Genomic DNA, 13,364 nt, shown 5'->3' on the forward strand with positions numbered 1-13,364 from the left:
TTTCAACGTAAAATCGTCGGATGCGAATTCCGGCGACGCGACGCGTCGGTTCCGCTGTAAATCGGCGCGAGAACCGAGAGCTCTCCGCTCTGCTCTGCTTTACATTTCGCGAGCGAGGATTCTTGCCGGTTATTCGGTAATGCACCGGTGACAGCCGAGATCGATATCGTCCGCTCGGTTTGCTCGAGGATTTCGACACAGTTGGCCCCCCGTATTTGTAGGAAAATCGTCGCGCGGCAGCCGCGCCGATTGATTTTATTCATGACCTTCGCCGGGGAGAAAAGTACTTTGGATGCGCGGCGAACGCGCGGGCCCCGCGGAGGAAAAATACCGGAATGTGTTTTCCATTTCAGATGGCGCGCCGATAAAAACCGGCACGTAGAAACGCGACGTGCCTGATCGACGCGTCTTCCCTCCGGGAACCATCAATTTCTTGTCAACCGCTTCTCCCTCTCTCTCTCTCTCTCTCTCTCTCTCTCTCTCTCTCTATCTCTCTCTCTCGTTCGAAATCGTTTACTAGATTCCGTTGAAAGGCTTCGGAAGAGGCGGACGAAGGAGATGCCAGCTCCTTCGCTCCCCGGCGAATTCGGCACTTTCTTAACAAACAGGATCGATGGCGCACAGTTAAGTTAATTGCGCATGCCATGCGCGCAGTTTATTAACGTCCCGGTCGACGAAATTCGAGTTCGCGAAACGACGAAACAGCGGGGCGAGAATTAATTTGCAATGGGTTCGATCGCCGTCGACGTCGAACGCGAATTCCGCTACGGAACGCGAAACGAAGCGGTGTTCGAAATACATCGACGAGAAATTTCTATGCTCGGTGCATTTCACCGATGCTGCACGGCGCGACGAGAGGCGACGGATCGAGGCTGTCCGGGGATGGAATATTTCAGACGTGACGTATCGCATCGCCGTGTACTAAAAATAAAGGGGAACATCCGGCTCTGTATCGCGGATGCGCCGCCGACAAGTACGTCTGGCGAATGCACTTTCGCTGCTTCCATTTTTAAGGAAAATTCGCTCGGCTCCGTGAAAGGGCTTCGCCTAGCAGCACCAGAGACAGAGAAAGAGAGAGAGAGAGAGAGAGAGAGAGAGAGAGAGAGAGAGAGAGAGAGAGCGTTGTCCGCGAATACGCGAATCGCTCCAGCCGAATGTGAAACATGGCGGGCGCACTGCATATGCACGTACATATACACGTACATATGCGCGTATAATTCTCATACTTCTTCGCGTCGCCAGTATTTTCGTGACTCGTTTACCATTTTCAATGGTGAAGCATTTTTATTGTTCGGCTGTTTTTCAACAGACATTCGCGCGCCGAGTGCTCTTCGCTGGAAAGCTTCCAAGATGAAATGCTACGTTCGAAAGTGGCGGGAATACCGTTTGGATTTGTGCGCTTCCAAGATATTTTCGAGTTTGTTTCTTCTGTACCTATCACACGAGAGCGGCGAGTGTCCGATCTTCGGATCGGCGAGCGCAAATTGGCGTTAGCTCGATCGGTTAGCATCGCGTCCGAGGGATTTCGTTCCAAAGCCGGCGTTCCCGGGGATTCGGCGTCGCAAAGATGCACGGTTCTTCTCGAAAGCATGAAACATCTGCGAAGGGTCGACAGCGGCCGAAGAAAGCACCCGAGAAAAGCAAGGGGTCGCAATGCCGCGGAGGCACTTTGGTATGCAGCCCTTGGGGTGTCCAACGGAGTTCGGTCGAGCATCCACCGGCTCGCAGAAATTGATGGCCGGTGGTTCGCCAGGGTGTCGAATCCGTCGCATTTCGAATTCCGGTTGGATCCGAGGTCCGCGCTGGTGGAGGATACCGCGTGTTCGGGGATGCGGTTTAAAAAACGCGGAGGGACGGCACGGCACGTCGCGACACGGCAGACCGGCTGCGGAATTGCAGCGTATCTCGGGGCCGACGCGGTGATCTCGCGGGATCGATGGCGGCACCGAAACTGCGCTCGACGAGGCTGCCCGTCGAGTGCAACTTATTGAAAACGCTCGGATGCACCCGACGCCGTGCGTTTCAGGACTCGGGCTCTGCTAACCCTGATCGCTCCTCGGTTTTCGTCCGGCGCGCGGTCACGTAGCTCGGGCTCGTTCCATGCAGCCGGAAATATCGGCCGGCTACCGATCCGCCATTGTATTTTATGTCCCCGCGGTGTTTCACGGATCCGAGGATCGTTCCTCGCGTGCTCTTTCCTCGGGACTCGTTCGGGCCACCTGCTTCTCATCGATCCGCGTCGCCGATTTCGCGGGTCGAAGCAAACAAGAGGACGGAAACGAGCGCATAAACGGCCGATCCCACGGAATCTCCGGCTCGTCCGACACGCCATTATCAATCGGTGGATTAATCCGCGGTGGGCTCGATTCCTCGTTGTCACGCGATCCTTTTTTTCCTCCGAAGCGACGAGGAGCGATTCCGACGAGCGGGGAACATCGAGCGGGCCGTTGAACGAGCCGTTGAACGGGCCGGCATTAGGGTAACGGCGCACGTCCGCCTGTCTCCGTATTATGCAAATGCTGGGTTAGATTCGCGGCCGGTTACGTTCTACCTCGGCAAATGGTTAATAATACGTCTGCCGGTAATGGGCTGCGCCAGTTCCCGTTGACTTAGTTGGCGGGCGCGCGGTGTCACGGCAGATTAAGACCCCTGGAAGCAGCCGGGGACACGGCTGATAGCTTCGGTTTTCTTCCCCCGGCAACCTCGAGCCGAGGCTCGAGCTCTCCCCGAAGGCCCGGCTAGTCTGTTTGACTATGCATCGGGTCTGATTGCGTTCGTTCTCATCCCTGGAACACTCCCACGCTCGGAATCTCGTATCCCGTACCTGGCAACCGAACGACGGTCCTCCGTAGAATAATTTCCCGCCGACTCGTTCGACTCTCTCGAATTCTGCTTTCCCCCCATCGACCGTGTCTAATAGCTCGATCCCTCGGCTATCCAATTCTCTCGCTAACCAGGTCGGTGCGATCCTTTTTTGTATCCGTGCCAGAAACAATGCCCGCCGTTGCATCGGCGGCGCGGAGTTCGCCCGCGCAAGTGGTCGGATTTCATCGGGAGGCTCGCTTCGATTCGAAATCGGAGAACACACGCTATCGTAGCGAATGAACGCGTCGGTCGGTGCGTCGTTGTTCGTGGAAGGGCACGGAAGAGGATTCGTCGAGCCAACGGGAGAGACGATGGACGGTCCGACGAAATCGCGTGGCTCGCAGAACGAGCGAGCGAGCGAGCGAATCGTCGCCGTTGTTGCAGAAATTCGATAGGAACGATCCCGCCCCGTCCCGCTGCCAATAAACCGTATTGCAGTCGGTATCCAGCGGGCCGAGCCATTAGCCTGTCGAATGGTAATGCCGAGTGGGATTATTAAGATAGCCAGCAGCGGATTTCGAACGTAATGGATCCTCCGCGATGCAGTCGTCCGACTGCCCCGCCGGATTTCTGAATATCGCAACCCTCCTGCGCCTTAGGGATATACGGTTTCCTTTTGTTTGCGTTCACGGTTAATCCTTTTCGTTCCATTATATTCCACGATATATCCTCGGAGAACAATGCGCGCGCGCGCGGATCCCGGATCCTGATCCTCGGATCCGAAAGCAAAGTGAAACTACGGCGCCGGTTAACGAGAAGACTGGAACGGCGACGATCGATCGTTTCGACCGGAACAAACTTGCTATCCCGCGAGCAGATTGGGACCCGAGGTTCGTCGGACTAATAGATCGAGCTCGGAATTTCACTGAGAAAATTGTGTTCCGCGTTCGATTGTAGCCGCGCGTTTATCGAACGCTGAAAGCGCGGCGGAGAAACGACGATCGAGTAGTCCCGGACGCTTTGTGGCGAGATCGTTGTCTTTTGCTTTCGCAGGAAAAGATAAAAAAGATAAAAGACAATTTAGCATTCGTTATTGTTATTATCATCGCTATTAGGCGTTTCGGTATCTTTGATATCGCGCGGAACAGCCGAAAAAGTACGGCGCAACGATTCAACGATTGTTTCGCCAACCGCGTCCGCGCGATGCCTCTGAAATACAAAAAACGGCATTTCCAGGCGACGATGCAACTCTGTTCGGTGTTTGCCCCGGCGAAGACAGTTCCAGCAACGTTTCCGAAGCGATGCATCAATCGCGATCCCGGTCCGTTCGCGCGGGCTCATAATCTGCTTGTTACTCCGGCGGCAATCGATCACGCCTCTTACGCCGACCGCCGTTATCAATCATTCCGGTTCGACAAACGAACCACGCTCCGCTGAAAGGGGCTCGGACGATGCTCCATCTATTTCTCTAATCACCGTAAGTTTCTTGTCCGATCACGGAGATCCCCGATCTACTTACCGCCGCTCCCTCCGTTCATCCATATTCCGCGCGGCTAATCAGCCCCGACTTCCTGTCACCCAATTAAGCCCTCGCGCGTCCTCTCGAGATGCCGTCGCGGCGTTTCGCGAATTAATTACGATATCGAAGAGAAGCCATTCGGCGGACAGCCTCGCGATCCCGCGAGCGGCGCGTCCGCCAGATTCCCTTCGATCGTTGGAAACTAAAACGTTCGATCATCGCGCGTGTTCCGTCCGCGAACGAACGCGGTTGCAATCCTAATTTTCAACGCCGTCGTTCGTTTCTACCGCCGCGAGTTTTTGGGACGTCCGTCTTCGCAACAAAGCCATCCGTCTTGCCGTTCGTTTCGATATCCGTTCGATTCGCTTTCCGCTGGCACGATCGAGACGTCGCTGTCGTTCGGTCTACCAGAGGACGATCCGTTCGGTTCCAGGAACGGAACGAAACGGAACGAAACGGAACGGAACAAAAAGAACGTTGGCCGCGAAGCGTTCCGTTCGACGATTACCGTCCTTTCAACTCGCAACGCTTTTGACGATTATCGCGGTTCCCGCTCGCAACGCTTCTACGTTTATCAGCGCGTCCTTCCCGTAACCCTTTGACGATTATCGCGCTCTCTACTCGCGCCGTTTCTACGCTTATCAACTCGCTCCTTTCCGCGTCTGCTTCTACCTTCGCGTTTCCAACTCTTTCACATTCGTCGCGGTCGCGGTCGCGTCGCCGAGATAATCATCGTCTTCTTCTCGTTCGCAACTTTTCTCCGAAACTCTCTCGCGACGATTCCACGCTGTTCGCGATAATCGCCGGCGAGCGGCGTTCCAGCTTCGCGCGACGAATCCGCAAAGTTTGTTCGGTCTTTCCGGCGATATGTTAACGCGAGGATCTTAAGAGACCCCGCAGAAGCGATTAATCGAGCTGAAACCGGAGGAACGACGGTGCCGCGGCCTTTGAAATATTCCTCGTTATTGTTCCGCGAAGGGTGTACGTTCTTCCTTGCGCGCGGGTTAATCGTCGAACGATTAAACGGTGACGAGAAGAAACGGCGAACGAATCGCGGGCCGCGTCGCAAATTCTGTGGAAACCGATTTGTCCCCTAAAAGGGACGCTCGTTGAACGATCCTCGGAGCGTCTGGCTGCGTAAAGATACGATTCACACTTGGAACGGATGCGGGACCCGCAGGGATTCCATCGTTTTCAGTTCGTTTGCCGTGTTCCCGCCTCGACGGTCGACGAGGCTCGTCGGTGCTCTCGACTCGTCGGTGCTCGGGTCAACGATTTCGGTAAATTAATGCCGACGGTGTCGCCGCGGTCGTGCCGAGCCATTCCGGCGAACGAGCTTCTACCGAAGGACCGTTCTTTGATCGTTCCGCTTCTCGCGATCGGCCAAACATTCGCCACCGAACTTTTCGGACCTCTCGCAACGATCTCGCTGCTCTCTCGGTTATTTCGGACAACCGTGCCGACACCAAACTCCTCTTGTCACCCGCTCGCTTGGGTGACGCTCGTCTCGACGAAACGCGTTTGTCCGAACAAACTTTCTCGCCGATTCGAACGATCTTTTCCTGGCAGAAATCACGATTCGTCTCTTCGGAGAACGTTCTTCGTTCGCTCCGCGTTCCGCTGAAATACGTTTCGTCGATCGAGCAATCCGCCGAACTCGTCGGAGAAATGTGTCTCGATTAGGATTACAGTTCACGCGGACCTCGTGCTACTTCGCCGTTTCCGATCGTTTGGGCAATCTCGAGTCCAGGAGGGACAATTTTTCCAGATGCCAAGATCGCAACAACGGCGGCCAATTAATCAACCATGCCGCGCCGGAATTAGCCGTTTCCTGCGCCGTTCGGAATAATGTTACGATTCGGACAGTTCGCGGTGCCATTGTTGCCGCCTAGCATACAATGTAGCCGTCGGGACAAACGCATGACACAATGGTAACGTCTGTAGATCGATGATTTCGCTTAGCCGGTAATGAGCGGACAATTACCTCCTGCGAACTGCCAACCTATGCACTGCCGAAATTACTCTGGAATTAATATCTTGACGCTGTCTCTATCGTCGCGCGTAGAATTTGATGTTCCTTGCTGGAACGTTGTTCCTTCGATTCGACGTTCCTCGGGGAACGAGAACTCGCGTGCACCGTTCGCTTCCAAGGGCAGCTTCTTTTTCCGACCATATTCTCGACTCGAATATATCTCGCGTCCTTATTCATCGTTGCGATCGGCCACGGTGCTGGATCGAATCTTGATCGATTTACGGCAACGTATCGCGTCGTCGCACGCGGATTGCCGCAGATGGAATCGTGGTTGGCCCGGCAGGTTCGGGGATCGGACATCGGAGACAATTCCGAACGAGTTTTAAGAGCCGACAGGGAGAGGAACGAGCAGCACGGGAATCGTCTCGCGGAAATTTCTGATGCGTCGAGCGGAATCCCCTTTGGATTACCCGGCCTGGTTACAACCCGAACCGGGGGTGGCGGCTGGAGGATGGCATAGGAGGGTTGGCTCGGCGCAGGGAAGGGAGGAAAACGCGGGGCGCTTTCCAGAGGAAATTGTGGTTCCGTGAATGCCGTTTGGATTACGGAAGAGCGTCCAACCGATGGCTGATTTCGGCGCCGAGCATTGCGGAGCGCGGTTCCGAGCGAGTTTCGAGCCAGTTCGAAACGGGTTCGTTCGTTCGCACGCTCTCTCTCTCTCTCTCTCTCTCTCTCTCTCTCTCTCTCTCTTTGGCATTCCGTCTCGTTTGAACGGCCGCTCGGAACGAAGGAGAGACCGCCGCCCTCGAGGCTCGGATGGAACTCTTTAGCGGCGCGGCATGGCGGCGATGGCCCTCTTCGAACTCCGCGATTAATCTCTCTTAACCGGCGCAGCGTTGCCCGTTAGTTGAATATCGGCGAATTAAACGGGGATCGTTCGCGGTCTACCTTGGCTCGCGATACTCCGCGGGATCCGCGGGGAGGACTGCCGGTCGAGTGCCGTGTCCGCGATCGCTGCGCGATTTCTCCGCGGAGCGGATGGATCGGCGTTCGAGTGGCTGGATATTGCGCGAACCGGGATTTTCCCCAGGAATGTTTCGTCGATCCGCCGCCTTATCGGAAATCATTTGTGCCCGATAATCGTTTCCGCGAAACGCCGCGGAGCAGTAATTCTCGCGGCAAGGTGCTCCGTCTCTCCGCCGTGGCTACACTTATATTTGTCCATCGGGTTTCCCGCGGCTCCCGACGCGCGTCGTCCTCGGTGCAATCAAAATCGGAGAATCGCGTCCCCGTGCATGCTTTCATCTTACGAAACCACCCTCTCGGCTGAGACGTTCGTCCGGCTTTGTGCTTGGCAAAACCCAACACGTTCCACTCCGTCTTTCGCTCTAAGACGTTGATCGCGCGCGCTCCCAGCTCGAGCCGCTCGACATTCATCGCGCTCTCGGCTCGCGGCTCCGAGACGTTCGTCGCTCTTTCCGCTCGCTTAAGGATGAAATCAAGGCCCCGGAGAGCCCTCGACGCTCCCCGGAAACCCATCCGAGCCCATCCGAGCCCATCCGCCGAATGCTACCGGGTGTTATCGCGAAATTTCTGATGCACCCGGCGAGAATCCCTCGAGGATTACCCGGCCGGCCTGGTTATGGAAGGCGCGCCTAGAGCAGGCTGCAGTCGAAACGGTCGATAACGGAATAACGATTGACCGGAGGACGGCCGAAAGTTACTCTCCCGTGATGTCGTTCGAAATTTTCATATCGAGACGAACCAGCGAGGAGACGCGAGCGACGAGCGACGTCGAACAACGGAGCAAAGGTATCGCCCGATCGATGCCAGGCACAAGCGATACGCGGGAATCACGATGGAATACTTTTAAGTGACTCTGAAAACGGTGCAGCATCGATTCGAAAGAGATTCGACGAACCGATAAGGATAGCGAGGGGCGCCACGGGGAGCGAAGATTCGTCTGCTCGCCTAATTCTCTGCGGATTCGTCGCGCCGCGTCCCGTCGCGCTTCATCGATTCCGTTTCATCTCGGAAGCATCTCGGATCGTCTGTCAGCCGAATCCGTTTGCAGGATTTTATCTGGTTCCCGTTCAATTTCTTCGTACACGTCCGGGCCACTTTTATCCCGAACGTAACCAACTTTATATTCTCTTTGTCTGTGCCCTCCCCGCTCCGCCCCATCCCCGACCGGGGGTGTCTCCGGATGCGATTCCGAGCCGAGGCACCGCCATATTCCGGTGAAACTGGCGTTGCACCTCCTTCTCTCCCTTTCCTTCTCCTTGTTCCACGTTATCGGCGTCGCGCCGTATCCCTGATCGGGGACGGTAATATCCGCTTGAGGGATCACCGAGGAAATACAGGCTGCTCCTTGTTTCTCGTTCGTCCGCGAAGACGTGTCCGATTCTACTTTCGATCGAATATTCCTTCTACCGCCGTCGTCGTCGCCGCTCTATCGGCCATTTGGCTCCGAAACAGGGTCGAAAGCCCTTCCACCGAAGCGATCCTTGGCCATCGAAACGTTCCCGAACCGAACGTCTCGGTACGTTGGAAAAATTACCGTTCGATTTCTGCATCGAAAGCCTGATCACGGGACATAGAAGCGTCGAGGAAACTTATACAACTCGTTCGGCGATAGCTCTCGGGGGAATACCGATCGTTTCGCGCGATGCTCTTAATCACCGGCTGTTGTTCTTCGGTTAACACGTGACCGAGTCGAATTAAAATGCGCGCGAAGATGTTGCAGAATTCGATCGTCGATTACATTGTGCCGCGATCGAGTCGGTTCGGCCAGGGAATTCCAGGGATTTAACGCGTCAACAAGAGAACGCGACGGAATATCGTAACAGACGCCGTCAAAGGTCAACAGATAGGCGTCATCCGACGCAGAGGATCAGTGGTCCAAAAAGCTCCGCGAAGCGTGCTATCGAAAACTACTCTGCTCGAATGCAATTACACGTGGTCGAACCGGCTCGGGAAAGTTTGCGAAAACATTGCGTAACGTTATCCAGAAGACAATGATATCTGCGTGCCGGCGCCCGCTCGCGATCGACCGGCTGCGAAAGGTCGGCGTTTAATGAAATCTGGAGGAGGAGGTCAAGGGTGAATATAAATGGCAGAAGTGTAACGGATCGCGCTCGTCGCAACCGACGTCCGTAGTTCAGTCTCGAGCGTCTCGATGCGGATCGCGTTCGATGCTTCCGTTGCACGTTCGACGAGTCCGAGATAATTAATCGGCGAGGATCAGCGAGGATCGGAGACCGTTCAACGTCGGATCCGACAGCCGGCAATCGCGAGCGTTCGAACGACGAAACACGCGCGATCGACGACTCGACAAACGATTCGGACAATCGAGGTGACAGAAGAAACCGGAAATGAAGAGCGTCTCGTCGCCGTTCGTCGCTCTCGCGATCACGGCGCATTTCGTTTTCGGGTTCCAAGACGTCGCGGCGTTCGACGAGGAAGACGTAAAGAATTTAGAGTTCGCCAAGGCAAACAATCGGAGCGTCACTCTCGGAGGTGAATATTATTCTTGTTTCGAGAATCGGTCATTTCTCTCGCGCAACGTTCTCGATTAGACTTTGCGTGCAAAGTTTTTCGCGGTGCAAAAGCTCCGAATATCGGCGCGATTAGAACTGTAGGACGCTCTCGGTTGCAGAATGCACGGCCGAAAAAGTCACGCTGAACGGCGGAAACAATTATCACGCCACACAACAGGTATTTTATATTAACGCGAACCCGCAGACGGTATTCCAAGGACCGAGGGGCTATTGCGTGACCACTTTGGACAGGAACGATTATATTCCGAGACCGAGAATAGGGGCCCAGAAGCTTTTCAAGCACAAGGTCGTGTGGAACGAAGCTCGAGAGATCTGCATGGCGGAAGGAGGTAATTGAACGAATCTTTTCCGCTCGCGAGAGCTTCGCGTCTCGCGCCTCGCGTCTCGGAAGCTCGATCGTCGGTGAACTTGCTCGACGGAATCGAGTTTATCGGGAACGGCCGGGTCACCGTTTAACGCCGATATCGAAACAATTAGATAGCCGAATATCGCTTATATTGCGCGAACGCGAAACGTGTTATCGAGCGAAGCCGAAAAAGAGTCGCGAGCCGATTCTTGTTTTCGATCGAAATTGCGAAAGCGGGGGACGAGAGATAAACGAGGACGATCGTCTTGCAGGCCAGTTAGCCGTGATAGACTCGGCGGAGAAAGAGGCGGTGTTTCGAAACTGGATGACCAACGAGACGATCGACGGCATCTGGATAGGCATTCACGATTTCTTCGAGCAAGGGTCGTGGCTCGATCTGGCCGGCGAACGGATCGCCTCGACGAGCTATTATCCGTGGGCCAAGCACCAGCCGAGCAGCGAGGACAATCATCGCTGCGGCATTCTCTGGCGAACGCGAACGACCGCAGGAATCAGCAACGCCCGGTGCGATATCAGGGAGTCGTTCATCTGCGAGATCAGCTTGTGCGATGCTTCGAGGCTCGTCGGTTCGCTCGAAAAATATACGACGCTGTCGTAAGGCGGAACAACGATTACAGCAATGTCTCTCTAATCGACGCACAGATTGTCCAGAAAAATGGACAATTTAGGGAGAAGAGAGACGATTGTTCGATCCTTGCGGTTACATCGCGAATCGTCAACAACTATAAAAACGAGTTGCAAGAATAATGGCATCTCCTCTTGCCGAATCGTCCATTTGTCTGCACAGTCTGAGCGTCGGTTAGGGAGACGTTACTGTACTTTTCGATTATTTATTACAACGGCGTGCTCGCGATCGAGCGTACGCTATAAGATCCTGTAGATTACTCTGTATTTCATGTAGCAAAACCGTTGCGATCCCGTTCGCGTCTCTTTCGTTCGAGCGGGCACCGTTTTCACGAACGTTGTAGCTCTTATGGAGTTTGTAAAACCCGCGCGAGAGTGTTCCGAGTGGGTTGCGCACGTTTTCGCGATGAAAACGAGCACCGACGCGACCCCGTTCGGATCGGGTCGAATCGCTGGTGCATCGGTCGATGCACTTCCGTACTCGAGAAAGTAATAGGTTCGTTGGGCTAGAAAGACCCGAGGAAGAGCGGTGCTCGAGCTCTTCCAGTCTTTTTTCGGGGGGGACTTTGAAGATACAGCGCTTTAAACATTTTTCTTATCTTTCATCGTTCCCTATATCGTTCTCCTTCCGCAATAAAAATTATCTGGGATCGTTCTCCGTCGCAATTACAATCGCTCCCTGTGGCCAGGATTAACGATGCCATTATGCGGATGGTGTTTCCCTTATCTTTTATCGCTCCCTATCGTTTTTCTTCCGTAATCAAAATATTATCCGTTCGCCGTTGCGTTTACGATCGCGCGTTCGAATTAGCCTGCCTCGTTTAACGGCCAGTTTCAGTGGCTCGTTAATTCGGAAGGAAAAACGATATAAGAAGCCGCGCGAGAAATCTAACAGTGCAACAACAGTCGGTGTCGCGATCGACGCGCGTCCGCCGAATTCGATTCAACGGGAACGTTTAACCGAGCCGACGGAAGAATCTCGCGGACTTCGTCTTATCGTCCGCGGAAGATGCAGAAGTTCTCGCTGCCGTTCCTGGCTTTTGCCATCGTCGTCGCGTTCTTCCCGTCCGCCGAGGCCGACGGTTCGGTAAGGGGCGGCGAGTGTTCCAAGAGGAAAGGTGATTACAATGTTACGGTCGTTTCGCGAACGTTGCCGGTCTATCGGGGATTCGGGATACTCACCTTGGTAGCTCTCGATTCTAGTATGTTCGTTGTCGGACGTCAGCTTGGACGACGACGAGCTCGGCAAGCGAATGTACGTGATCTCCACGTCCGTGAAAAACGCCGGCAAAATCTCGTGCGCACCCTCTTTGAAGAGGAACGATTACGTTGTCACGCGAGGCTTGGGCGCCCACAAGCTGCAGAGGGACAAGGTGTCCTGGAACGAAGCGCGAAAGGCTTGCATGATGGAAGGAGGTACGACGCGCCGAGGTCGCGCGCAACGGCATGCGTTTTTTTTCGAATCGGGGAAACGGGGTAAAAAGAACGTTTGCGTTTCCAGCTAACTTGGCCCTGTTAGATTCCGCGGAAAAAGAAGCCCTGTTCAGAGGCTGGATGGACAAAGAGTCGTTGGCGGGTCTCTGGTTAGGCTTCCACGATCTGTACGAGGAAGGCTCCTGGACCACCGTGACCGGCGAGATGGTCGACGGGTTCGCCTATTACCCGTGGGCCAAGGGCGAGCCCGACAATTGGAACAGACAGGAACATTGCGCCATCCTCTGGGCGCCGCGTATCAACGAATTCGGGGCGGACGACTACACGTGCAATCACAAGGCCGCGTTCGTCTGCGAAATCAATTTGTGCGATTCCTTGGGCCCCCTTGGCCTTTCCGCCGCTAATTCGACCCTGCCGTCAAGGCCCGATTCGCATTTAAGCGTGTCTCGCGATCCCACGAGTCCCGATACCAACGATGATAATTCGTTCGGGTAAGAATTTTCGAGTCGCGTCAAGATTTTATGCACTCGGTATCAATTTTCGATAATCATACTTCAGGAATCGATGCTTACTTTGATACTTCAGAGATGGTACATCGATACCTCTGTAATACCTTACGGAGACATCGATGCCCGTTCGATAGCTCTGCGTAAGCATCGATACAGTAATGTCTCCCTAACCGACGCTCGGATTGTGCAGAAAAATGGACAATTTCGGAAGAGGAGATACGATTGTTCGAGCCCCGCGACTCGTTCTTATAAGTCGTTGATATATTTCGTAACTATAAAAACGAACCCCGCAAGGCTCGAACAATCGTATCTCCTCCTCCCGAATTGTCCAGTTCTGCGGACAATCCGAGCGTCGATTAGAGAGACGTTACTGTACCTGTATTTGTGATACCTTACAAAAAGTATCGATACCAGTTTCAGAGACTTTTACGAGAATTTCGATATCCGTTTCGCATCTTTCGAGATGTTCGATACCTATTTGACGTTTCGTTAAAACCATCTATATTTATCTGATATTCAAAGTTATTCAAATAATAACAGCAATAACATTAAACTGATGTAATCGTTTTCATTC

The 13,364-nt window shown here is 54.2% G+C and overlaps 3 protein-coding genes across 5 annotated transcripts in view; all 3 read left to right on the forward strand.

Moving 5' to 3' along the window:
- Nucleotides 1–13,364, forward strand: part of Btk29A (tyrosine-protein kinase Btk29A) — a 157,149-nt gene that overhangs the window by 50,121 nt on the left and 93,664 nt on the right. The gene's annotated exons all lie outside the window — the stretch shown is intronic.
- On the forward strand, nt 9,426–11,502 carry LOC117227514 (hemolymph lipopolysaccharide-binding protein). Its single transcript, XM_033482814.2, has 3 exons — nt 9,426–9,815; nt 9,955–10,185; nt 10,475–11,502. The coding sequence occupies exons 1-3, from the start codon at nt 9,671–9,673 to the stop codon at nt 10,819–10,821; spliced, it is 723 nt and encodes a 240-aa protein (XP_033338705.2). The 5' UTR covers nt 9,426–9,670; the 3' UTR covers nt 10,822–11,502.
- Nucleotides 11,656–13,343, forward strand: LOC117227513 (C-type lectin lectoxin-Thr1). Its single transcript, XM_033482813.2, has 3 exons — nt 11,656–11,965; nt 12,051–12,263; nt 12,349–13,343. The coding sequence occupies exons 1-3, from the start codon at nt 11,857–11,859 to the stop codon at nt 12,774–12,776; spliced, it is 750 nt and encodes a 249-aa protein (XP_033338704.2). The 5' UTR covers nt 11,656–11,856; the 3' UTR covers nt 12,777–13,343.

Source organism: Megalopta genalis, chromosome 5, assembly GCF_051020955.1.
Source record: "Megalopta genalis isolate 19385.01 chromosome 5, iyMegGena1_principal, whole genome shotgun sequence".
NCBI lineage: Eukaryota > Metazoa > Arthropoda > Insecta > Hymenoptera > Halictidae > Megalopta > Megalopta genalis.